Source organism: Tetrao urogallus (assembly GCF_951394365.1).
Source record: "Tetrao urogallus genome assembly, chromosome: 6".
Lineage (NCBI taxonomy): Eukaryota > Metazoa > Chordata > Aves > Galliformes > Phasianidae > Tetrao > Tetrao urogallus.
This window is the reverse complement of record NC_136819.1, coordinates 29,812,117-29,838,553: the sequence shown is the minus strand read 5'-3', so window position 1 is coordinate 29,838,553 and position 26,437 is coordinate 29,812,117. Positions and strand designations below refer to the sequence as shown.

The following is a 26,437-nucleotide window of genomic DNA, read 5'->3' as shown; positions in this document are numbered from 1 at the left end:
GACCAAGTCTTCAGCCTTCAAAAGGGCCGTTCAAATTTTTTCTCACCACAGCATAAACAGTTTGGTTTCTCTCTTGTTACTGGGTGTCCTTTTTCAGATATTCTAAGTAGTTTTGTTTAAGTGAATATGGTCACAGCTGGACGGTGGGAAAGATGACTTCTATTTTTGCAGTGGAGAGAGGAAGGTATGTGTTACACATCAGAGTTATCTCCTGGATGAACCTCTCCAGAACGGTTTGAGCTACTTCACATGTTGTGCAATCACACAACAATGCAGCATCAAACACTGCAAATGCAACTTCCTTAAAACTTCCTCCCATTCCCAGAAGTCATTATATGAAACAATTTGGCAGACAACTTTAAATTGCTATATGTATTATGCTATATGTGACCTGAATTTAGGAGATGTGAGTCACAGCAGACTCACATAAATAGAGCAGTATTAGAACCTGACCCTGAAGAATTTTATTTATGTCTTATTCATGTGACTCAGTCAACAGGGCTAATGACATATGAGTAAGTCTTTGCAGGGTTCAACGCTGCCGTTATGAGCTCTGGGATAAAGAAAAGGCCAGGCATAATCAGAAACTGGAAAAAACATGCCTTAACTTCTATGCGTTTCCCACCTCATGTATGTAAACCACACAGCTGCGGTTCCATTAAGTAGTAGGGTGCATGGGAGTTTAAACTGGGGTGTGTCGAGGCTTCTTAGTTGTAAACTTCACAGATCATTTTATATGCTCAAAATAATCTGTTGGCAAGACTTCTTACTTCCCAGCCCCCAAGGCATTGTTTGTAATAAAAGCCTGCAAATAACTACAGTGAGCAGTTTTGCTATTCAGTCTCCTTCCTCAAAATGAGACAGAACTTTTCCAGTCTTCCTAAAGTGTTACCCACACGTGTGCATCAATGTAACGGCTGCTCTGTCAGACCCCTGCAGACACTTATGAGGAATAAGGGAGTGACCAAAAGCTGGCACTGCTTATTTGCAGCTCAGCAGTAAAGAGCAGCATTTGTCTTAATTTGTTCATCTAGACTAAGTCCATAGCACAGGTAAACTGTGACAAAGGACGCTCTATCAATCAGTTCTCATGAAAGGTGAAAAAGTAGACAGCTTCACCTACTGTGATAAGTGGAGGGGACTTAGGAAATTACAGCACAAGGTTTTTAATTCTCTATTTCAGTCCCTTCTAGGCACTTCATTTTAAGTAACTGGCTTTTACAAAACTCCTAGGCACATCACTTCCTGGTAGAAAATTACAGTTCCTTCCCAGGAACAAATTACTATTTATTCATCATTTCTGTTAGTTACTTTAAATGTTTTTTTTCCAGTTGTGTAATGACAGCACAGTCTTTTTAACATGTTTTAACATACATTATTCACTTTCTCTATCACATCACCGTCAGCAAGACCCAGCTGTGTGTTGCACAGATCCTTCAATGCCGTTTTCTCCGATGTTTAAATTATGCAATATTAAGTAAAGGCATTATTAGGAGCAGTGCTTTGAACCCATGATTAATTGATTGATTTTGCCTAATTAAAAGAAGAAAAGCACAGAGATAGAGCACTGTCATTGGACAACATGGGTAAACTGTATACGCTCTGTCTTGTGTATAATCAAGTTCAGACTGATTGTGTAACACAAGGTTAATGCTGGAGACGAAAGATGCTCTGATAGGTGAACAATAACTGAAGTTTCTTCTTTCCTCTGTGACTACCCGAAAAGGAATATAAGCTCTGCAGCTGCTTGTTTACAACACATAGAAACTCACTGGGTCACAGACTGCTGCCATGCAAATAAGCAGCTTTCAATCACTTTATGGGATCAAAGGTCCTGTATGCAAATGTATAAACACATGTACTTATGCTCACCTCAACTAAGCAGAACATCTGAAAACACACATCCACAAGCATGCTCTGAATTTTAACAAGAACAAGGAAATTCTACCATGTGCTTGAATTTCAATACATGCTCTAATGATTCACTGGCTAGAAGTACTTTGCAAAGGCAGAGAATAGGCGCCTATATCTAAGGTTACCTTTGATCCCTTGATGGCAAGGGCAGTGTATGAAGATGTCTTTTCACTGGGAATGCTGCTTTTTGTCCTCTTTATTTCTGCAGAGACAAAGGAAACTGAGTTGAAGTACAGTAACTGTTCTTGGTTTCAGGAATACAGTAGGGGAGCAGTTTACACTTTGTACTTTAAATTACAATTCTTATAAAAGCAATGCAAATTTCATCTAAGGAAAAAGGCTTAAAGATGACTGATTGGCCTTACTTCTTCTCTGGTAATGCAGCAGTACAATACTGTATGCCACTGCTGTACAAAAATCCTATCACTACATGTTCAGTGGAAGTACTTCAAAGATAAAAATATCCAATCTGATTTTTGTACGCAGGCAGATGTGATGTGCATAGGGAATACACCTGCACACTAAGAGAACTGGAACCGCTAAGCATGGTTTGCTTGTCAAGGTATTTTGGTATAAGCAATTTTTTCACACTAGTTTTCATAGAGTGCCTCTTCCAGAGATATGAGATGAATCTGACACAGAACAATGAGCTGGAGTCCACGTCACTGGGGAACGGTTATGTCCTGCCTTCAAATACACACTCCTCCAACAAGTACCTACATCCTCTGGCCTCTAGCCATCATTATCTTTACTGACAGCACCAGGAACAGCAACAGAGCACAGCCACAGAAGGCCATAATTGGTGAGATCTTCCTCAACCAACTTCAGGCACTGAATCCAAACTGCGAGTTGTTTTTGCAGTTTTGTTTAGGCTTAGGTTTGACCCTAAAACAAACAAGGCCTTCTGAAGACTCTTTAACAGAGGAAGGACATAACCAGCAAACCCAAGTCTGTTTTCAGACGGGAAGTGCAATGAATCCCCCTGAAAGCAAGCCAAAGGAATTTTGCGCAGCATGAAAAAACTTTTTAGACCTTTGCTAAATTGTGGAATGATGATGATGATAGTAACAACCAAACTCATAATCTCTTTTGTTCATTATTTCTATATTTAAATTTATCTTCATATACTTTACACATTTATTAGAAATTATATTGTACATTTTTAAAGCTTTTCTTCTGCGTGCCTAAAACAGAACAGATAAACTGCTGTGAATTATTTTAATACCATGCATTTCAGTGGCACCGTTCCACTGAACTTCCTAAATTGAATCAGCCAGATCATTACCCCTAAATTACAGTTTCGGGACAGGTTATTAAGATTCTATTTTCTATATTAAAAACTTTAAATGAAAAAGTCTATACTTCTGTGTGCTAGGTGATAGCATTATAAAAAGATTCCAGACAAATCTAATCTAGAGAAAGGCTCATTTATAATAGCAACTATACTTCTTCATGGCTTACCTTGGATTGAGACCATACTTGAAACCACACTGACTGATTATTTTCAACAAATTTGCACACTAAAATCAGAGCAGATATACTATTCACTTTCTTGAACCTTACTATTATCCATGTGGATGTGAAACACTGCAGTATAACATGGCAGCATGCTCAGTTCTGACTTCAGCTGTTCTACTGAGAAAGATGATACTTCAAGAAAGGAGAAAAGCAGTCCCAACAAGTACAGAACATGAACCACTGCAGGGCAAGAAAGGCTGAATCTTTAGATTCAGATCCATAGATTAGAATCCATACTTCTATCAACACTCAGGTTCCAACTCTCGTCCTGAAAATCAGTTTGTTCAGTTGATAAAGAGTTAATAAAACACTCCAGCATTTTTCACTTGAACAGCTGTTACAAACTAAAAGAAATTACTCTCTGTATAGCAATTGAAAAAGTCAAAGTAGTTCTGCATGTATCACCAATGAATTTAATGGTTCTGCAATAGAAATTAATTTTTCAAATCGTTAGAGTAACATGAATGCATGAACTCTGGCTGATTCAATGACTACTATGGAGTGAGACCACACTTAAAGAAGTGAAATCATTACCAACGTTGTCCTAAATACTTGCTGTGGGGCTTTTACTTATTTCCAGCTACAATTTTTGCAGTCTCAAAGCAAAAGCAATACTAACAAGCTTTGGAGCTGTAAAATATTCTGCAATGAATATTCCATGGCAGTAAAAAGAGGACCTTGTACCCCAGAGAGATATGGTGAAAGGATGTGATTCCAAGACTCGTGACAAGAAAGGGAACAGATTCATGATTTGAAACATCTATAGAGCTGGTACCTGTTTTAGCCCAGTTCACATTCTTGAGCACATTCAAATGACAGCAGGTAAATTCCCCTAGAACTGTTTCAACAAATCAGTCCTCCCTTCCCTAATGGAAATTCCAGTATCAGTGATAAGAATGTAAACTGGTATTAGCAGCACAGAGGTCAACAGAGCTAGGTTTAAACACTGTGATAAAAACTTGAACCTGGAAGTGTTGGACACGGCAAAATTATGGGCCAGATTTTGATCTCAGTCATTGGGATGCATTTCTGATTTATTCATATACTTCGAGTTTGATTTTCTAAAAGCATTCTTTAAAATTTGAAGACAGGTCCAAATTGAAAAATTTGGATCTCAATTTGATTATTTTTCAAAGTCATGAGGAATTTTATGAGTTTTTTTGGGCTCTGTATGGGAATTGCTCGGTCATGGCCTGAACCAATGAATGAGCACCAAGTGAGAAGGCATGGCCAACCCAAGGAGCTCAGGTGCAAGCAATGTGCAAGCAAGAGTGACCGGAAGGGATGGAACTTGGGTCCACCCCATCTCACCCTCATTTAAGGGTTAGCAGCCAAAATCTCTCTTTAGAGACTGAGCTCTTTTTGAGGTGTTACCAGTCTTCAGAAAGGGTAAGTAACCTTCTAGATTGCTTTCTAAACTAGATATCTTCATAGGCATGCTCCTGTCCTAGAAGAACGCGTTATCATTGCTTTCCACTGCTCCATAGGCTCCAACACTTTTTCAAGTATCAATCAGCATCTCATGCTTAGAATGCCCATTCACTGAGGTTACAAGCATCTCATAGGGAATATTCTGACAAAAGTTGAGAGGTTCATCCATGCACCTTCGGATAAAGTAAGAGATAAACATGGGATGTTCTTTTTCACTTTGAAGTGGGTGGTTCTGGATTCTTGCCCCAACTTCCGCACTTACTGTAAAAACAGTTTTGACATTCTCTTTCAGCTTGACTTAGGGATTCATGAGGAAAAGCTTGATCAGAACCCTCTGGATTCAGGGATCTGGAATCATAGAATCATTAAGGTTGGAAAAAACTACTAAGATCTAGCTCAATTACTAATTAATCACCACTATACCAGTAGATCATGTCCTTCAGTACAACATCTACCCTTTTGTTGAAAACCTCCAGCGACAGCTCCACCACCTCCCTAGGCAGCCTGTTCCAATGCCTCAGCACTCCTTCAGAGAATAAGTTTTTCCTAATATCCAACCTGAACCTCTCCTGGAGCAACCTGAGGCCATTATTTTCCTTCCTATTGCTGTTACCTGAGAGAAGAGGTTGACCCTCATTCTACAACAGCTTCCTTCCAGGCAGCTGTAGAGAGCAATAAGGTCTGGATACAGTCCCTTTTACTTCTGTGCAAGTGTACGACAGGAAGCCACTGGCACATATAGGGCTTAGTGAACTAAACCAGGTGATGCTTAGACTTGCCCAAGTGGGGTCAGTGTCTCCCTCTTGCTCTCTTTCCTACTGATTTTTATACCCTAGCAGGTTCCTCCTCATTGCCAGCATCTCTCTGTTTCTTGCTCTCTGCTTATTTTGTGGCACTTGAGGTTTTTCTTCAATGAATCACTTCATAACGAAAGGCCTGCTTCAGATGGCATGCTCTGTTTCCTAAGATAGAAGGGATGACACTCATTCTGGCTTCCCCCTAACGTACACAGTCCTGTAGCTATCTTGTTCCTTAAGTCAAGAATTTCCCAAGGCATTTCCTGGGAAGATCTGCACAACACTGGTGCCTCGTGCATCAGCCGGGCCAGCAGCCTGATGTGTTTCACACAGTGCGGCTCAGGTCAGAGCCCGGTCCAGCCAGGGTTTCGGGCTGCCAAGAGTGCTCCTATTTCCCCTCACCACACATGCCATCGGCTGATGGATTCTTCTCATTCTCTGACGCTTGGCTTTCTGCAGGAGAAAATGCCAAATGCGAAAGGGCCAGGGAAGGCAGAGGAATTGGCCGTTATTTAACTTTAGGGCCTTTTCATACACCCAAGTAACTTTTAGTCTTTAGTCTTTAGAATCTGCCTCGCCCATTTTCAGGAGCTCTCCCCTTACCTGAAATCTGGTTACACGGGACATTCCTGGCCGGAGCAGTTATTCATTCTGTTCACTACTAACAGCCGGCTCCTCAGCCGCAGCTCGGTGTTGCTCATCTCACACAAAGTTCCCCGCGATACCGACACGGAGGGTCCCACCCCCCGCCTTTCTCTCCGTTGGGGCTGTGCGGGGAGAGCTGTCGGGGTTTACGTGCTGTCCCCACATCCGCGTGCCGGAGGAGGGGGGCGCTGCTACCACGAGGGTCGAGGTTCGGCCGACCCACTGCGGCTCGTGCCCCGGGGGCTGCCGCGTGTCGGCACCGCAAGGCCGGGGCACCGCTATCCCCGCGCCGGGGCTCGCTTCTAAGCCGCTTGCAGAGCGGCTGACGCCTGGCCGCGTGCCCAGCCGCGCCGCGCTCCCGGTCTGGACGACGACCCGACCGCCTCCGGCTCCTCCGCCCGGGGCCGAGGAGCGGCGGCCGCCCGTTTGGGCGCCGGGACTCGCCATAGAAGGACGAGCGCCGCCGACACCGCTCGCGGGGCGCCCCCAAGCGGCGCTTCCGGCAGGTCCGCGGCCGCCGCGCGCCGCCCGGCGCGCGGCTCGGCACGCGGCCCCGCCCCCGACCTGCGACGGCCGCTCTGTGGAACGCCGTCTCCGACCGTTGCGCGTCTCGCGCACGCCTCCCGCTTCCTGCCCCGCCGTCGCCGATTGGCCCGCCGCGCGCCCAGGAATGCGAGCGACCCTTTAAAGGTGCGCGCGGCGCCCGGCATCTGCAGAGCACCGGGCAGCGCTGACCCCTGCTGCACAGCGCGCCGCTCTCTGCGCCGAGGCGCCGCCGCGCTCCCCGGAGGATATCGCTCGCCCGTAGCGGGAGCTGCTCGCCCGCTCTCCCTGCAGGTAAGTGCTGATGCGGTTCCCGCCGTCCCGGGACACCCGTCCCGTCGCGCCGAGCGGCGGGGCAGCTCTGTGACCTTTTCCTTTGTGGCCGTTCCCAGGTCGGTCAGAGGCAGATGCTCGCCATGGGGCCAGCCGCTGTTCTCGTTCTCCTTCTCCTGGTGCTCGGCGGCCCGGAAGCCAAACGCGCGGCAGGTAAGGGCCGGCGCGGGCAGGGTCGGCTGGAGCGCGCCTTGGGTGGGTATGGGGAGACGGCTCCGAGGGGCAGAACGCCACGGCTCGGCGAACGAGAGACTTTAAGCAGAGCGGTAGTTAGTTACGGAACTTCGGCGTGGAATTCCTGCAGCCTTCAAAAGTAGAAGCTCTCGAGCATCTCGCCCACCCGATGTCCCCGCAGGGGGTTGCTGTCCCTTCTCCGGGCGGCTGCTGTGAGAGCCTTGCGGTGTGCCGTGCCTCTGCCGTTTCTCCTCCGTCAGAGCCTAATGAGGTGCCAGCGTGCCGCTACCTCGGTGTCACTCAGCGGGTACCCGGCGCTCCCGTGCCTCCTGGCTCCTTCACAAGAATGTGCGCGGAGTGCCGCACGCAGCTCCCGGTGGGACTGCCTTGCCTCGAGAGCTGCTGCCCGTGCTCTGCGTACCTTGTAGTGCCAACATCGCTAGTCAGTGTGTTAAGCAGCCCTGAGAGATGTATGGTTTCGCAGCCTTTTCTTCTCCGTGGCTTACGGTGGATACTCTGGTCTCTCTGCAGAGTCCCGGGGTGATGATGACAGCGTCTTTGATCTCTTTGAACTCGCTGGCTTGATTCGCAAGGGAGCTGGGCGCCGAGCACCTGGGGTGCACCTGGTGAAGGGGCCGGAGTCCTCCAGCCCTGCTTACCGCATTGAAGATGCCAGTCGCATCCCTGCTGTTCCTGACTCCAAGTTCCAAGACTTGCTAGATATCATCCATGCTGAGAAGGGCTTCATCCTTCTGGCCACTCTCCGGCAAGCCAAGAAGAGCAGAGGCACGCTGCTGGCTGTGGAACGGAAAGATGGCTCTGGTCATGTCTTCAGTCTAGTTTCAAACGGCAAGGCAGGCACCTTGGACCTGAGCCTCTCTGGTGATGGCAAGCAGCAGCTGGTGTCTGTAGAGGATGCTTTGTTAGCTACAGGACACTGGAAGAACATCACCTTGTTTGTGCAAGAAGACCGGGCTCAGCTTTATGTGGGGTGTGAGAAAATGGAGAATGCTGAACTGGACATTCCCATTCAAAACATTTTCACCAGGGACCTGGCCAGCAGTGCCAGGCTCCGTATTGCCAAAGGGGGAGTCAATGACAACTTCCAGGTAAGATTTTTCCTTGCATTTTTGCGTATTATTTTCAGTCATACACCTTGAAAGTACATTATTCAACCAACTTAAACAGCTAGAAAATTGTAGGAAACGGGAGAAAAGATTCTGCTTCTGTACATCTCATGTGGACCACCTCTGAATTTAGTAAACTCTATCAATGCAGCTTGAAGTGTGAAGCATTAGATTTGCGGGGAGAACTTTATGCAACAGTAGATCCCAAAGCTTCTGGACAGGTGGTTGTAGTTTGATTGCTCAACTTATTATACAAGACTGAGAAACTGATGCTTTCTTCCTTTCCTGCCTGGCGAATTGCCAGGTCTTTGTGGTCAAGACTGAGAATGTTAGGAAGCAGGGCTTGCTCTCACTCAGGAGAATAAATTAACATGTTTCACCTTGCCATCTGTCTGTTGTGAAATTACTTGTGATGAACTTAGGTGAACTTTATTGTCTACAGGCTCTCTCCATGCAAGTTACCCTTCTTTCCCTTGCAGTTGTTGCAGGTAGCTGCAATTCTTTCTTTTTCCACAGGGACTGTTGCAGAACGTACGGTTCGTGTTTGGAACAACTCTGGAAACTATTCTGAGGAACAAAGGCTGCTCCAGCTGTAAGTCTGCAATCTTCTGAATCCAATGATCTATTAAGTACGTTAGAAAGACAAGCTGAAACAGAACTCAGAAGTATGCTGACATTCAAATCTACATTGCATAAGAAATAATATTTCTGGACATATTCTAGTGAATCTGGTAGTAGCTGTGTAACAAGTCCTACCCAGGAATTATAAATCTACGTGGCAAAAAAATGCATTTACTTTATGTAAATTTTCTTGTCTCTTAGCTACTAGCGCAATCATTACTTTGGACAACCCCATGAATGGTTCCAGCCCAGCTATTCGCACCAATTACATTGGCCATAAAACAAAGGACATTCAAGCAGTCTGTGGCTTTTCTTGTGATGAACTAACTAACATGTTTGTAGAACTGCAAGGGCTACGGTCCATGGTTACAACACTTCAAGACAGAGTTCGCAAAGTGGTAAGTGTTTGCTATACTCACAGTATGTCTTATTTGTCACTTAAAGTGTAAGTTGTCCTTTGAGCTTGGATAAACAGTAATAACTTCACTCTTGCTATGAATTTGTGGAAGTGTTTTTTCTGTGTTAACTTCTAAATATCATCTCTCTGCTGCCCTCCCCCTGACACCTGCCATTTAAGACTGAAGAAAATGAACTGATTGCTAAAGTGGTTCAGATCACTCCTGGAGTATGCATTCATAATGGGATCTTGCACAAAAATAAGGAAGAGTGGACTATTGACAGCTGCACTGAATGTACTTGCCAGGTAAGATTCTTTGCATTCATAAGTTCTCTGCATATAAATTCATGACTTCAAATTAACAGATAATTCTAAATGACGTTCTTTGTTTGAACAAATCCTACACAGAATGGGGCCTATCATACCCAGAGAAAGTATTCAGCTTATCTTTTTTACCCCATTAAATCTCTATATGACTACAACTTTTGTATGGTATTACTACAGCAGTAATTTAGAATTACACTAAATGCATTTTTAATATCTGTATGAGAGTGACATTCAATTTCAGAATTTGGGGAATGCCTCTGCTTTCTATGTAATCTATGTGCACATCTACAAGTCAGTATTAAAAGACCAAACAGTATTACCATATTTCCTCCCCAAAATACTTTAAATGGATATTCTATCCTCAGTGAACCTCCTGCTGGCTTACCAGAAAAGATTCTAGTCCTCAGTAAAGGCTCTTAAACTTACACCTTTTTTCATTATACAATGAATGCTTCTAGCTATGTCCTGTAGGCTTTTAACAGATCACATGCAACAGAAACTTTTTTTCCAGATTTCAGTTGAGCTCTGTAAATCTAAGGTATCCTGACAAGATATTCATTATTTGTTCTGCTTTAATACTTAAAGTATATATAAGCAAAGCATTTCAGAGTATCAGTCTACCAAAGAGTGTCTGATCTTTCTTGCCTCTGTTTAGAAGCCAAAGGCTGAGTATCTGTAGATGTGCAGTACAGGGCAACTCACAAAAATCTGCATTTGCTTCTGTAGCTTTCTATCTCCAGTCTTGCATGCAGCATATGATACTGTGACTTCTGCCTTTACTCATCTTCCCACCAACCCTCTTATTCAGTGTTATCTGTATCTGCCTTAATATAGTCATTTGCTTGGGGAAAAAGGGGGCTTGTAAGGATTATCACAAGGGCATTCTTTGGACAAAGCTACTGCCTTCAAGAAGCAAAAACTACAGACTACACTTCATCTCTCATTGAGATTGGAGATGGGTGTTCTTGCCCTGCCTGCTTGGCTTAAAGATCAAAGACCTTTAAGTATAAGTTATAAATTTTTAAGGCTCCTCAGCCAAGTCCGCTGAACTCATTTTATGTTCACCATGTAATCAGCTTAAATCCGTATTAACAGAAAAGCTGACTTCTTGGTTCTTTCCCTTGAAGTCTGAACATATACTTTGGGAATCGTATAGCGTTAGTTCTTTACTCAGTCCTTTACTCTAGCCTGTTTCTAGTAGTCATTCTTGACCAATTTATTCAAAACAAAACTGCTTAACTGAGAAGGAAATAGTATGGATGGATGGTAGGAATGAGGTGAAGATGGAGTAAGAATAGCTGGAAGGAACTACTCTTGAATTGTATCAGCTCTAAATACAAGGTTTTCTACTTTAGATGTGCTAGGTGAGCCTTTAAGTGCTGCACAAAGGGCATCTTTATCATCTGACTTTATCAGCTGTGAGTTTAGACTCCAGAGGTATGCTTTATATCCTGCTTGCTTATTGAATTCTTTCAATTCTTTACAGAACTCTGCCACTATATGCCGGAAAGTGTCTTGCCCTCTCATGCCTTGTTCCAATGCCACTGTGCCTGATGGGGAGTGCTGCCCCCGATGCTGGCGTAAGTACTTAAAATATCTTAACACCTCTCTACAGTCAGTAGACATGCACTGCTCTATGTATCTGTGTATAGAAGACAACTGGATAGTCTGCATCTTTAAATTAAAACTCAAATGTCTATCCTCTGCTAAATAGCTTATAGCAATAGAAACATGTTATATTAATTTCCAGTTGCCACTTAAATAAGGAATTGCTACTGTCCTATTGAAAATTACAATGCTTCAGAGTGGTTTTGGATGTCACTGCATTTCTGTAGGGAAAGAAGGAGTTTAGGGATACGTTGGATCACTATAATTAAGAGAAGAAAAACGGAGCTCTGAAATCCAAAGAATACAACACATAAATATGTGCAGGCAGAACAAGTTTTTGAGGGGTATTAGATGCTCCAGTGTATTGTATTCACCAGTAAATATGTTTCAGTAGTGCATGCGTTCCACATCTCAGCAAATTAAAATATATCAGCCAGCAACATTGCTTCTCTTTATCTGCAGAGCAGCTATGAACCAAGCATATTTATAAAAATGTTTAAATGGGTTTCTGGACAATAGTACTTCTAGTTATCAATGCTGATTAAACTTGAGTTTTCTTAGAAACCTTGCTGACTGTGAACTAGTGTAGTGTCTAATCTAAGTACATCTCTGAATTCGTTCTTATTATGTAAAGCCACCTGAAGTAACTTAGGTAATGCGAGCACTGAAACGTTTGAGTTCTCGACCTCTACCTTGTACAAGAAAGGGAAATGCATGTAGATTTTGAGGGCAGTTGTGTGGAGCTTTTTCTTATGGTAAAGAAAAAGCAAGGGAAAGGAATATGGAAAATACATACTTGGCGTCTTATTTGGGGCTATAACAGAGCTGTGCACCTTTACAGCTAGCGACTACGCAGATGATGGATGGTCTCCTTGGTCTGAATGGACTTCATGTTCGGTGACCTGTGGGAATGGAATTCAGCAGAGAGGGCGTTCCTGTGACAGTCTCAACAACCGCTGTGAAGGGTCTTCTGTGCAAACTCGGACTTGCCACCTTCAAGAGTGTGATAAGAGATGTAAGTATTTAATCCATTCATCCTGGTAATAAAACATGGGCCACTTCTATTGACTTAGTATTAACAGGAAAGTTTATCTTGTTACTCTGTCACTGAACTGGAGTGCTGGCTTTAAGTACTTACATTTAACAAGTAAAATGGAGCAGATAGTTGATCCAGTAAATAAACATGTTTGGATTGTGCTCCCAGATAAAAAATTGACACTAGTTTAGCTGTACAGTTTCTCTAGCAATAGAACAACTTGATCTATGATTGTATTAAGGTACAGAGAGTTTCTAATACAATTCTATGTTCTAAGTGCTTTGAAGCTGAAGTCTGGTTTTCAAAAACTCTACTAACAGATATCTCTTTCTGTAGTTAAACAAGATGGTGGTTGGAGCCACTGGTCACCGTGGTCATCATGTTCAGTCACTTGTGGTATGGGCATGATCACTAGAATTCGTCTCTGCAACTCTCCAGTACCACAGCTGAATGGCAAGCCTTGTGAGGGTGAAGCAAGAGAAACCAAGCCCTGCCAGAAAGATCCTTGCCCAAGTAAGTGTGTCCAAGTGCTAGCTACTATTCACTAGTTTAAACAATGAACTTCACAAATAAGAAGCTGCCATATAATGGACTTCTAGTAGTCTTTTATCTTTAAATGTTGGTACAGGCTTGGTAAAATCTCATAGTTCAGTTTTATAGAAAATGGTTTAATTTTGTTTAGCAGTTGTGATTTGAATTTTCTATGGAGCCTATTAGTTAGGGCTGCCATTCTGTGAATTAGGTCAGAACAATGTCTCAAGTACTCTTGCTACAGGAGAAACATCCCTTAGTTTGAAAATAGTAACTCTTACTGAACTAGAAGCCATACAAGTGCCCTAATTTCTACTTCTCTTCAGTTAATGGCAACTGGGGACCATGGTCTCCATGGGATGCTTGCACAGTAACATGTGGAGGAGGACTTCAGAAACGCAGCCGTCTCTGCAATAATCCTGAGCCTCAATATGGTGGGAAGACTTGTGTAGGTGAAGCTAAAGGAACTCAGGTCTGCAATAAACAGGACTGTCCAGTTGGTGAGTATTTCATTTCCATAATCATCTAAGGCTGTGGTCAGTCTTGACAGTCTTGACTTGGCTTAAAAAAAATATGGCCTATGTCTTTAAAACCACAGTGCTTAAACATTGAACTAACATATTAACAAAACACAGTATGGCAGCAGCATCCCTCATCTTAACTCTCATTTGTTTCTCAGATGGGTGTTTGTCTAATCCCTGCTTTTCGGGAACTACATGTACAAGCTCCCCTGATGGATCTTGGAAGTGCGGTGCCTGTCCTGCTGGCTACCATGGCGATGGTATCCACTGCCAAGATATTGATGAGGTAGGAAGACTAGAAAAGTTTGTGACTTGAAAGGGAGAAGAAAATGGAAAGGGAAGCAATACTAGTGCTTTAATACACTGTTTTATCTTAAACTCTTGCATTTCAGTGTAAAGAAGTTCCTGATGCCTGCTTTGTCTTCAATGGAGTACACAGGTGTGAGAATACTGAACCTGGATACAACTGTCTGCCTTGTCCACCACGTTTCACTGGGTCACAGCCATTTGGTCGCAGTGTTGAGGATGCCATGGCAAACAAACAGGTATTGTCAACCTTAGAGCTGTGCTGAATTATCAAACCATACAAAGTTGCTGTCTGCAAACAGTGGAAAGTAACTATGCATTTCAGGGAAGATGGATTTTTGGTACATCATCTGTAATTCAAAACAGTAATTAATTAATGCTTCTCCTGTTGGAGTGCAGTATGAATTAGAAAATGTCCTCTCCAGCAATAGAGAATTATGACATTGCAGATAATTTTAAGAGTAATTTAGTAAGTATTAATTTGCAGTAGAGCAGTACATACCTTGAAGGTGCATTGTTCCACTTGAACATAAGAGCTCTGAACAAGAGAAATAGTGCAAGACAGGTACTGGAGTTATGAAGTGCAGAGAAAATAATGTATTAGGTTTTTTTTCTTTCCTTATTGAAACATCCTTGATGAAAATAGGCATGGATTCTTTGCCTTGTTAGAATCTCTGGGTAAAAATTTGTGATAAAAAGATGTCTCCAGTGGATTTACTTTGTGTTCTTCCAGGTCTGCAAGCCCCGTAATCCATGCACAGATGGAACACACGATTGCAACAAGAATGCCAAATGCAATTACCTTGGCCACTTCAGTGACCCGATGTATCGCTGTGAATGTAAACCAGGCTATGCAGGCAATGGTATAATCTGTGGAGAAGATACTGACTTGGATGGATGGCCAAATGAGAACCTTGTCTGTGTTGCCAATGCCACTTACCACTGTAAAAAAGTATGTTTATCTAATATTCCTCTAAAACACGTCTGAATGAATGCTTCTGTAAAAATAATTTAGGTTTAAGGTATAAATCTAATAAATCTAGTGTCTATTTAGTTAGAGCTGTTACAACTAATAAGATATCCTTCTATTGTTAGGAGGTTCTTTAGTGTTGCTTTAATCATCTCTACAACATGGGAGGTGGGGTGGGGAAAGATGCCTTGTACAAGTGTTATAAATATTCTAGGAGTAATCTAGTTCTATCACATAGATCAGCTTTGATCTGATAAATACGGTTAACTAAAATAAAGAGACTTCAGTAAAATAACACTTAACTGGTTTTGATATTTTTGATTTTTGCATAATGATTATATCTGCTAAAATCTGTATTGTGCTCAAGCCAGGAGTAAATAAAAATATGTACTTTATCCATGCTATAGGATAACTGCCCCAATCTCCCCAACTCTGGGCAGGAAGACTATGATAAAGATGGGATTGGTGATGCTTGTGATGATGATGATGACGATGATGGTATTCCTGATGACCGGGTAAGACAACAGAAAAGAACAGCATTTTAGAATGTAGCTCTCCTGTTCCTTCTCCTATGGCCTTAATATGGAATTGCTGGCACTGACAGCTACCCTAGAAACCTTCAGATATAACCATGCAGACTAACCTTCTGCAGCTAGTGAGCTTGAAAAATGAATCTTCATTATTAGTCAACTATTCCCACAGTTGAATAAGCAGTTGTGTGTTTTGACATAAAAGCATTCAAGTTCTGTCTGCTTTCCTGTCTGCTGTTCCATTCAGATCCTGCTCATGCTGCTGTATGTTTAATTAGACTGTTTTTAAATCTTGACTTTTTTCTCTTGCAGGACAACTGCCCATTCATCTACAACCCACAGCAGTATGACTATGACAGGGATGATGTTGGTGATCGTTGTGATAACTGCCCCTACAATCACAATCCTGATCAGATTGACACTGACAACAATGGAGAAGGAGACGCATGTGCAGTGGATATTGATGGAGATGGTAGGCGTCCTCTGATTACACCTTTCCACTGCTCATCAGATAGGCCAAATGTATACAATGGTACCACTGGTTTCATACCAGAAATTTATATTTGAACACACAAGACCACATATCTGATGTTTTCAGATATAAAGACTATTAAAATAGCACTTGAAACTAATGGAAATTCATTTTGAGAAATACACATTTGGCTACAGTTAAATTTTAGCTTTGTTCTTAGTTCCTGTAAGAACAGAGGCTAGCAATGTAGTCAGGTTTCAATCAGATGCTTTTTAAAAGGCTTACAAAATGTTATCAAGCATTATCAAAAAGTGTGTGGTGACTCTGTATGCTTCTTTGAAGCATTTGGATATTCTGACTTGCATTTACAAAATGATCTTAATGTTGCAGGTGTCCTCAATGAAAGGGACAACTGCCAATATGTCTACAATGTAGACCAGAGGGACACAGACTTGGATGGTGTTGGAGATCAGTGTGATAACTGCCCACTGGAACATAATCCTGACCAGGTAGAGGATTTCTATTATACAAATAGAATATTCTTGTTGATGTATGCTACAATACACAAGATATTATACCCAAATGTAACTTGAGTTGATGTACTATTCTCATTAATTTGCCAAACAGTGTCAGTATTAGTCCTTCACAGTTCAAACACTGGCAAGGTAATGTTCCAAAAATGAATTCTAGAGAGGATCCATGAGACTATCACATGTACAACTCTCCTTTTGTCAGCTGCACTGACCCTCACTGTAACAATATGAAATACCTGGGAGCATTTTATGAAATCAAGATTGGAAGGGAATATATTTTCAGTACCTTAATGTATATGTAGCCCATAACACATGCAGGATGCTAATAGTACAAAAATTCTTAATTATTGATGGCTCTGTAAATCACAATGAACTGCAGTGCTTGGCTGCTTCAAAGAAAGCCTAGTTCACCTTTTCCTAAAATAGAAGCAACAGCCCAAAGTCTTAAACATGCTTATAGGACTTGCAGGATATACTACACATTAAATGTGCTAGGAGTAATTAACTGATCAGCTATTAAATAGTACTTGCACTTCAATTTAAACAGTCTCTTTATAATCTGTGTCCTTCAATCCAAACCAGTTACTTTTTGTTTTTATAAAAAAGTTACATTTTTCTACCAGTAAAGGCATCACAACTTTTCCCTAGGGAAAAGGAGTATGATACTCTTTAAATTCCACCCCCCCCCCTAAAATTTAGGAGTCCAGCCTCTCATACAACTTGCTAGATCAAAATTCAAAGACAAAAGTAGATAAAGCTTGTGCTGGCCCACCAAGTACAAGGCTGTAAGATGAACTGATTCAGGAAGGTAACTGGAATGACTGAAGAGTTAAAAAAGGGGTTGCAAGTCAGGAGAATTTAGTTTAGTACTATCATGTAGCCTAAAAACAGTGTTACTTGAAGGATTTAAACTGAGACTATAAACCTTCTTACTCTTATTTGTCATTTGCTTAACTGCTTTCTCATCTCAGGGTGGAAGGTGACCTCTTGCTTTCTGCCCCATGATTTACAGATAATGTCTCTTAACATTGTAAAATCTTCTCTAATACTTCCATTTTAGCTCTTACTAAACTAAAGAAATCCCAATTCTAGCTACTAAGGCTCATAATCCAGATGCTTTACATGGCTTTTAAAATGTTCTTTTTTTTTTTTTTTTTTTTTTTTTTTAGGAAGACACAGACTCTGATCGTATAGGTGATGAGTGTGACAACAACCAGGACATAGATGAAGATGGTCATCAAAATAATCTTGATAACTGCCCTTATGTGCCCAATGCCAATCAAGCTGATCATGACAAGGATGGGAAAGGTGATGCCTGTGACCACGATGATGACAATGATGGTATTCCTGATGACAAAGACAACTGCAGATTAGTTGCCAACCCAGATCAAGCAGATTCTGATGGTAAGATGACCAGTATCATAGTAACACTTCAAGAGTATCTTGTAACTGTTCGAGATTTTTTTTTTTTATGCTATTGAGGGTTGGAAAAAAAGTCAAAGTAAAAAGATAATCTGCACTAATGTTAGTGTTCCTTGGGAGTAGAGAATAAAAAGACCATGTATTAAACTGTCTTCATACACTTAGCAGTATCAGGCTGGAGCAAAAGGGACAATTCCAGCTTCTGCAGTGTCTGCCAGCAGTACCTGGGCAGTCAGAGCTCTGCAGTAAGGTTTTCACCTCCTAAATAGTAAGACTTGAAACTATACTGGCAAACAACAACCCATGTCCGATTGCTCAGAATAGTGAAATTACTTCTGTCCTCCAGGTGATGGACGTGGAGATGCTTGCAAAGATGACTTTGACCAAGACAGCGTGCCAGACATTGATGACATCTGTCCTGAAAATGTGGAAATCAGTGAGACTGACTTCCGAAGGTTTCAGATGATTCCCTTGGATCCAAAAGGAACATCCCAAAATGATCCAAACTGGGTTGTACGTCACCAGGGTAAAGAACTGGTTCAGACAGTCAACTGTGACCCTGGCCTTGCAGTTGGTAAGGAGAACGCTAACTCTTAGAAGCACTACAGTGTTTGAGGGCAGAGGTGGGATGGAAACTGAGAAATTGCTAAGAAATTGTTTAAAAGTCTAAGCAACATCTTAATCTTCCTCTTCTAATGCCCACATAGGTTTTGATGAATTCAATGCTGTGGACTTCAGTGGCACCTTCTTTATCAATACAGAAAGGGACGATGATTATGCTGGCTTTGTATTTGGCTACCAATCTAGCAGTCGTTTCTATGTTGTCATGTGGAAGCAGATTACTCAGTCTTACTGGGACTCCACACCAACCAAAGCTCAAGGCTACTCAGGTCTGTCCATCAAGGTTGTGAATTCCACCACAGGTCCAGGAGAACACCTTCGTAATGCTCTGTGGCACACAGGAAACACACCTGGCCAGGTAAAGATCACACTGATAACCTTTGCTTCTGCACTGCTTACTGCACTGTAAGGCATATTGTTTTTCCAAAAAATTAGATATGTTCAGGAATCTACACACTGCTCAGAATAAGATAGCTGCCTTGGCAAAGACAAATAACAGTTTAACTATTAATAGGCAGGTAAGCTTTTCAGCAGCAGTGAATCAATTGTTTCTGGACTACAGGAGTAAACTTTGTTTACATATTTAAAAGCTATCAAAAGAGCCCATTACAGAGCCTAATAGTGAACTTCAAGCATTTGCTACTCATAAAGAGACCTGCATATCAAAATAATGGTTATCTTATTTCAGACTTTCTGGTTAACTGAACTATTCTTTTGTAGGTGAGAACTCTGTGGCATGACCCTCGTCACATAGGCTGGAAAGACTTCACTGCATACAGATGGCGTCTTAGCCATAGACCAAAGACTGGCTACATCAGGTGAGCATTATCCTTTTAAGTAGTTGTCCCAAAGAAACCACATGTCTATAAAAATAAACCTAACAGTAGTTCATATCTGACAAGATTATACTGTATCTTTGTAGAGTTGTAATGTATGAAGGGAAGAAAATCATGGCAGACTCAGGACCAATCTATGATAAAACTTACGCTGGTGGTCGTCTAGGATTATTTGTCTTCTCTCAAGAAATGGTGTTCTTCTCAGATCTTAAATATGAATGCAGAGGTAAGGAAAACTTTTTATTGAAGATGTCCTATATAAAAGAATTGGTTCAAGAAAAATAGGACAGGCTTTTAGAAAGTAGCTAAAAGGGAAAGTTCATCTATCATTTTACATGGCTTCATCTCAAGCATGTTTCCCAGACAGAAATGGGACACCTTTTCAATTACGCTATTCACAATTAAAAAGTTTGAAAATGCAAAATCTTAAGAATACCTGCGTCTTGCTGGTTCAAATATCAGGAGTTCATGTTAAGATAGCTCTTTTCTGGAACTGAAATTTGTAAAGAAGTTTTGTAGAATGAATCAATACAGATGACAAACTGCAAGGTGAAAATGCAAAATACTAACCAGCAAAAATAGTATCTGATATGCAAAGGACTGACTTAATAAAAATAAGCAAAGTACAGTCTGCACACAGCCCTCTGATCTTGCAGTTCAGTGTGATATGTGCATGTGACCAAGTTCCAAGTTGACCTACTTTGCTTCAAATTATGACTTTGTTAGGTAATGATTACATGAACTAGAGTCTAAATTTTAACTCCAGAAAGTGCTGAAGTACTTCATTCTTTAATTTCTAGACATGTTTGTAGGGAACATATGGATAATGACTTAGCTGCAATCAATCATGCATAACAGAAATACTTTATCTTAATTCTCTCTTTTTCACAGATCCATAATCCCAAGGTTACTGGATTCAGAGACTATTTCAAAATGCTGGTATTGCACCTTCTGAAACATTTAGCCTTACAAATCCTGGGACCATTATATTATTCCTTCCTTTCTTCCTCCTGCATAAATGTGGACTCGAAACATTACCTGCCTCAAGAGAATGGTTTTGAGAGAATAGAAGTGAAACTTGCATCTGACCTCTGAAATGGAAGGAAACAAATGTCTTGCAAATAAGAATTGTCTTCACTGAAAATGCACACTTCTTTCAGTCAAAGACATTTGTTTATTTATCACAGTGCATTGTCACTGCCTCTAACTGGAGGTCCCATGGAGTAGCATTTTGTAAAAAGAACATCTCTGGATGTGCTGTGGACTACTTAAACTGAAGACCTTTCATTGTGTGGGGAAAGGGATTTTGGGTGGGAGGGTGAACTCTCAAATCTTTTCTTCATGGGGGGGTGGAGTTTTGTTTTGTTTTTAGTGGGGTTTCTGCTACCTTGGTTTACATTCACTTAACTTGCAGAAATTATCCTTTTGTATGTTGCATCTTTTTAGATGAAAATAATCCTTGACTTTGTGGTGAGCTAGATCAGCTGTTCTATAACACAGGACAAAATGTATCCTAAAACCCCTCTCTATGAAGGGAGGGGGGAAAGGAGGATGCCATTGGCACACTGGATCACACCGGCTTTGGTAGAACTTGGATTTACTACAAGATTCTGTTTCCTGCTTAGATGCAGATCTTTCTTACCTTTTTAAATGTTTTCTTTCAGCTGTGGTGTGAAAACACCACCATCTCAACTCGCACTGTGCTGTCCTTCAGGAAGAAACCAGCATGTGCTTCATATTTTATGGTTAGCTTCATATTTTATGGTTAAAAAGGCACAAAATACAACAGTAATAAAAACATTCCTTTTCTACATGCCATAGATGCTTTAAGGCCCTCGCTTCAGAGGGGAGGGGAAGGGGCTTGTAGATAAAATACTGAAATTGTAAAATATTTATTTTTAACTATCCTTGATATTGCAATGACTGAGAAATTATTGATTTTTTTTTTTTTTTTTTTTTTTAAAGAAATGCATCAAGACTATCCACCATTATTACAAGTCTTCATGACTCTAGGATTGTAAATACAGATTATTTATTAACTCTGTTCTATAGTGAAACTAGAGGGTTTTTTGTTAAGTGAAATCTTGTCTGGAGCAGATAGTGGTGATGTATTAGTTACAAAGAGCAATTTTCCCATAATGGCTTTGAGGCACAGGGAAAAGCAGCAGGGTGGGGAATGGAATGTTTGTTTTTCTCAGTCTGAGCTCAGCATTGGCTTTTCCTTTCTTTGTGCAAGGCAGTTGGTTGCCTGGCAGGCAGCTGTTCTGCAGTATTAAAACTCAAGTCCTTTTAGAGGGGAGCAGTTCCTGTCTCATCCATAGAGCTAGGGCTGAGGGAATGTCATTTAGCATTATAGAAGTTTAGTGCTGTGAAATGTCAGCAGTGCTTTACCACTGGTCAGCAGGACTGACTTTCAAGCGGAATAACCGGCCCAGAGGAGGTGGCAGAAAGAGACAGAATGACTACAGTCAGTAATCATCCAGTCTTGCTATTTATGTCACTGCACACAAATTATTGGAACTAGCAATGTGCAGCTACAAAAGAAGGAATTCTTCACAGCCTAGACAGAATTTCAGGAGCTCCTTGCAGAAAAGGGAGAGGGCTTGATGTACACGAACAGGGGCAGCAATCTTATACCTATATCATTTCTTTGTCTTTTCAAAAAAGGAAAAGAAACAGTGAAAGTTTTACGTACAAATATTACCTCATTATTGTGTGACTGAGAAAAACCTTTGGATTAAGCAGAGTTCAAATGTCTAACAAACTTTAAAGCTACTGTAGTTCTGAAGAGTTAATGCTGTACATAGTCAAAAATTCATTGCGGAAAAATATATTCCCAGTAAGGAAATAGCATTGGAAAAAAATGTCAAATACGATTTATAATATTGTTATATTTTTTTTCTTGACATCCTGTATACCATTGCTTGTGTTTTTTTTATAAATTATTTTTCTCATTGCCATTGTAATAGTTAATCACATAATTGTGTAGATATGCTATTTAAATAATTTATCATGAAATGCTACCTGTAGAGTTAGTATTTCTATTTTTATAAAATATTTGCACACTGAACTGAAGTTTTTTGCTTCCTTCTTCCCAATGTTTTTTCTAGTGTTATTTTCTAAGAACCTGCTTTTTTGTAAACATTTTTAACCATTTTCCATTTAAAAGTTGTGTAAGATGTACAATAGAACTTCTTACAGAGAACAATAAATCACCATGGACACTTGCACCTGTGTCACCTACTTTTGTTCATGCTTTGTACAATTTCTGCAACTCCCAGTTATGCTAATAGCTGTTACCTGTGTGAAATTGGGCTTCAACTTAACACCTCAATAATCTCCCCACTGAAACTGTAACAAGATGGAGCGTGGAGGATGTTTCAGCCCAAGCATAACAACTTGTCCACTTGAAGGCATTTTTGTAGTTAAGGGGCAGTAGCTCAATTCAGTCTTAAAGGCGTGATTGTGGACTCTCTAAGCATAGTCATAGCCCTAGGGCCTTGATAAAGCCACAAGGGGAAAACAACCTCTGAGGGATTTTAATCGTATACTCCTCCCTAGCCAGGCCTGCCTCATGCTTTTCTTCCACATGAAAAGAGACATCAGGATAAACAGCTGCAGAGGCAGATGCCTATCTGTTTAAGTCTTCCACCCAGACTGCTGCTGTAGTCAAAAAGCTGGTGATGTGGCACCATCTCAACTAGAAGCAGTACAACCAGCTTCTCAGTCCTTCCTTGTAGCAGTGGTTTGTCTCATGAGCTCTCAAAAAAAAAAAAAAAAAAAGCCATGAATTTTCCTGAGCTCAATTCTACTTGTACACTATATCAGCAGTGTTTCAGTAAATATCTTGTCACCATATTTTATCTCGGTTATTTTTGGCAGCCAATTCCAATGACCTTCTCTCAACCCAAGCCAGCCTTTCATGCTAATTTATTACAAGCATTTACAGAATATAAATTAGTGTAGTGTCTGAATTAAAAATTATGCATGTCTTAAAGCCATGCCCTATGTTTTCTGTTAACAGTTAGGTTAAGTGTGCCCGCTTGTTGCTTGGGGAATGTGAATATAAGAGGCCACAAGAAGCTAAAACTGAGGCTAGGTAGAGCATTTGCCCAAGAAACAACTAAGAATGTTTTGATGCTACAGTGAAGACTGTAATACAGTAATTAGCTGATTTTAAGCCCAAACGCATTTCAGAAAGAAACTATGAGACTATAAAAAGAGAGCATCTTAATACATCCTTCATAAGGTGATACCTAGTTCTTCATCTTTTCTACAAGTGAAGGAATAGGCGCACAAAGCTGTACAAATAGGCAGTTAGAAAGAGGCAAAAAAGGAGAGCTGTTTAGAGAGAAGTGCAGCAGGCAAAGGTCTTAAAGATCGATAAAATCTTCTACAGGAAACCCACAAAAATAGACAAGTATCCCAGAGAAACTCAGATTTTCAAATCGATACAAATTCTAGGAAGCCACCATTTGTCTTTAATTTTTCAACATTCGAGTTCAAGAACTGCTTGATTAGGCAACAAGCACAAGAGCTGAACTGAAAACTGCTTAGATACAGTGTCAGTCTGCCTGGATGACTCCACTCCCAGAGTGAAATGGAGAGGCAATTTCAGTGCTATTGTAAAATTAGGGTAGAATGCCTCTGGCAGTACCCTTCCCACCAAAGCTATGCATACCAAATACACAAAGCAAACAATAGGAAAATAATGGCATAGGATGGCATTTCCACAAGAACACAGCAAAGACAGCACATTTTTAAGTAGGGGTGGGGAGGAATTCTAAGTCCACAATATTTACTATTACTTGAAGAATATGTCAAAATTAGTCATGTACTTTAGCACTCTATAAATTAATATACACTCACAGCATCCCAGTTTGTTGTAGGGTTTTTTTTAAAGCATAGTAGGTACTGCAGATTCAATTGCAAGCAGAAAGTATTTCACATAGACTTAAATGGCAGGAAGCTTTTTATTCTTAATACTGCACCTGGATTGCAGCCAATCCCTAACTGAAATGTATAATTGGATAACTGTCGGTTATGGCTTTAGTAGTATTCCAGTGTTTCTGTTTTATTTATAAAGGAAACCATTTTCCTGACCTCTAAATCTAGCTACAAATAAAGAAAGCAATAATTTTGAAAATTTGAAAAAGAAAAAAATAAATGTTTTTTTTTTCCTAGATCTCAAGAACTTTCATAATTTAACAAGTTCCCAGGCAGCTGCCAAAGCACCTTGTCTTCTGCACCCATCAAACAGCACGATGCCCAAAGGTAGGCAAGACTCCTTTGTGGCAACCACACAAGGAAGAGCAGTTGGAAAGGTAAACTGGCTAACAGATTTTGCACCAAAAAAATCAAATGAGGGGGGATCTTGTTTAAAGCTGTGGTAAAGAAGACTTTCTAAGAAGAGACACAAAGAGAAGGGAGAAAGAGTATTACTTTATAAAATAGCAAAACCCTTACCATACTGGAAATTCAGCCTCGAAGATAGGAGAGAGCACACTCTGAAGACTCAAAAGGTGTGCAGCAGCCATCTTCTGCCTTGGAAAGAAGCATCTGGCAGAATTCCGGGGGAGCTTCTTCATCTCTTTTTTTTTTTTCCCCCCTTTAAGATGGAGTTGCAAGTTTTTTCACCCCTTTTCAGAATTGCTTTAAATTAACCTGGAATTCTGGATATACAAGAATATTAACCATAACTTTACTCTTTTCAATCTTTTCCACCTATCAGTGATTTACTTTCCATCTAGAATTTTAGCATGTCACTTCTCTTTGAAAACAGACAAGATCCTCAACTGCTATGCATTTGCATACACACACACCTGCACTGAACTTCTTGATACTGAAATCAAAACTATTGCTCTTTAAGTCATCCCACTCAGATATAGATATTTCTAATATATATATTATATGCGTATGAGTCATGAAAATGAATCACCCTTATTTTACTTCTTCAGAAGAAAACACTTTGGAGTTTGTTATTTAAAAGCACAAACCATGCAGAACTGAAACACACACATCACAGTACACAGTGTGCTGGCTACCAAAACCACCAGCACTACACATATGCATAATCCTGAGGAGATTCAGTGACAGTAGGAGAATAGTTTGGCCCTATACCACTGAGCAAATCAAGACAAGCAACCAAAACCATCCTTTCATGGGTTTTTTCCCCACAAGTATTACATTTTTTGGAACAAAATTATTTACCTTGTGCTGTAAAATCTCAGTAGGAAATAACACAGAGTATAAAAAAGTACAAATCTGTGCACACAGAACTTATTCCTCAGAATAAAACTGGCCAAAAAGTCTGAAGGACAAGGTCAAAAACCATGAATTCTCCTGGGCTCAACTTTGCTTTGACTCATATTGGTGCTGTTTCAGCAATAATCTCATTGCTATATTTTATCTCTATTATGTTATACTTCTTATCAGTGAACTTACATCCTATAGTTTAACATAAAACTAGAAAGAAGAAAAAAAGGAATTTATATTTCACCTCTAACATCAAGCATGAAACACCATCTTTCCAAAGAACTCATATGCAATACAATGCCAGGGTAACCAAGCACAGGTAAATAGGGAATTGTTACACCATCAATAAGTGTAATCGCAGATTTCCTATCAGAATATACGCATCAGACATCATTCAGAATAATGTGCTCACCCCTGAAATGTCAGATGTGAACAGAATCTGTATTCATGGCTTCAAGGATACTAAAGTGACAATGCTCTTCCTCAAGAATGCTTGGAGAAGCTTTTTTGTAACAGTGAGAGATTTAAGACAACAAAATATACACTAGAAAAGAAAGAACAAATCATTTCTCTTAACATATATTGTAGGTATTCTACATATAAAATTGAAACAGAACTTAGTATTCTTCAAAAATTATCCTAGCCTTTTAATACTATTTTAAGGAGGATTCTATAAAACACAAACTCCGTGCGAAAATATAACTGGATTGTGATAAGTTTACAGCCAGAGGACAGCCCTGCTATCCTCCACTGAAAAAAGTTTGCTGGTATTGTTCTGATTATATTTATGGTACAGAAAATAAACTTTGGCATAGGTAGGTTTATAATTTTTAACTATAAGAAATACAGTTAGTTAAGTAAAATTGCAAAGCTCTATGAGATCCGCTTAAAGCAATCCTTCCATAAAGAGCAAGAGGACAGTGCAGAATGCTCATTATCCATGTGCTTGTTGCTATTGCTGCAACACAA

The 26,437-nt window shown here is 40.7% G+C and overlaps 1 protein-coding gene across 1 annotated transcript; it reads left to right on the top strand.

Moving 5' to 3' along the window:
- Nucleotides 1-7,264: 7,264 nt before the first annotated feature.
- Nucleotides 7,265-20,112, top strand: THBS1 (thrombospondin 1; the record flags this gene model as incomplete). The annotated part of the gene is made up of 21 exons (XM_079537453.1): nt 7,265-7,334; nt 7,887-8,464; nt 8,999-9,074; nt 9,305-9,501; nt 9,681-9,806; nt 11,314-11,407; nt 12,277-12,450; nt 12,808-12,984; nt 13,329-13,502; nt 13,682-13,809; nt 13,916-14,068; nt 14,563-14,781; nt 15,207-15,314; nt 15,642-15,801; nt 16,192-16,310; nt 17,504-17,738; nt 18,103-18,330; nt 18,464-18,735; nt 19,098-19,195; nt 19,300-19,439; nt 20,105-20,112. 21 exons carry the CDS (start codon nt 7,265-7,267, stop codon nt 20,110-20,112), a joined length of 3,534 nt encoding a protein of 1,177 aa, XP_079393579.1.
- Between the last annotated feature and the right edge of the window lie 6,325 nt (nt 20,113-26,437).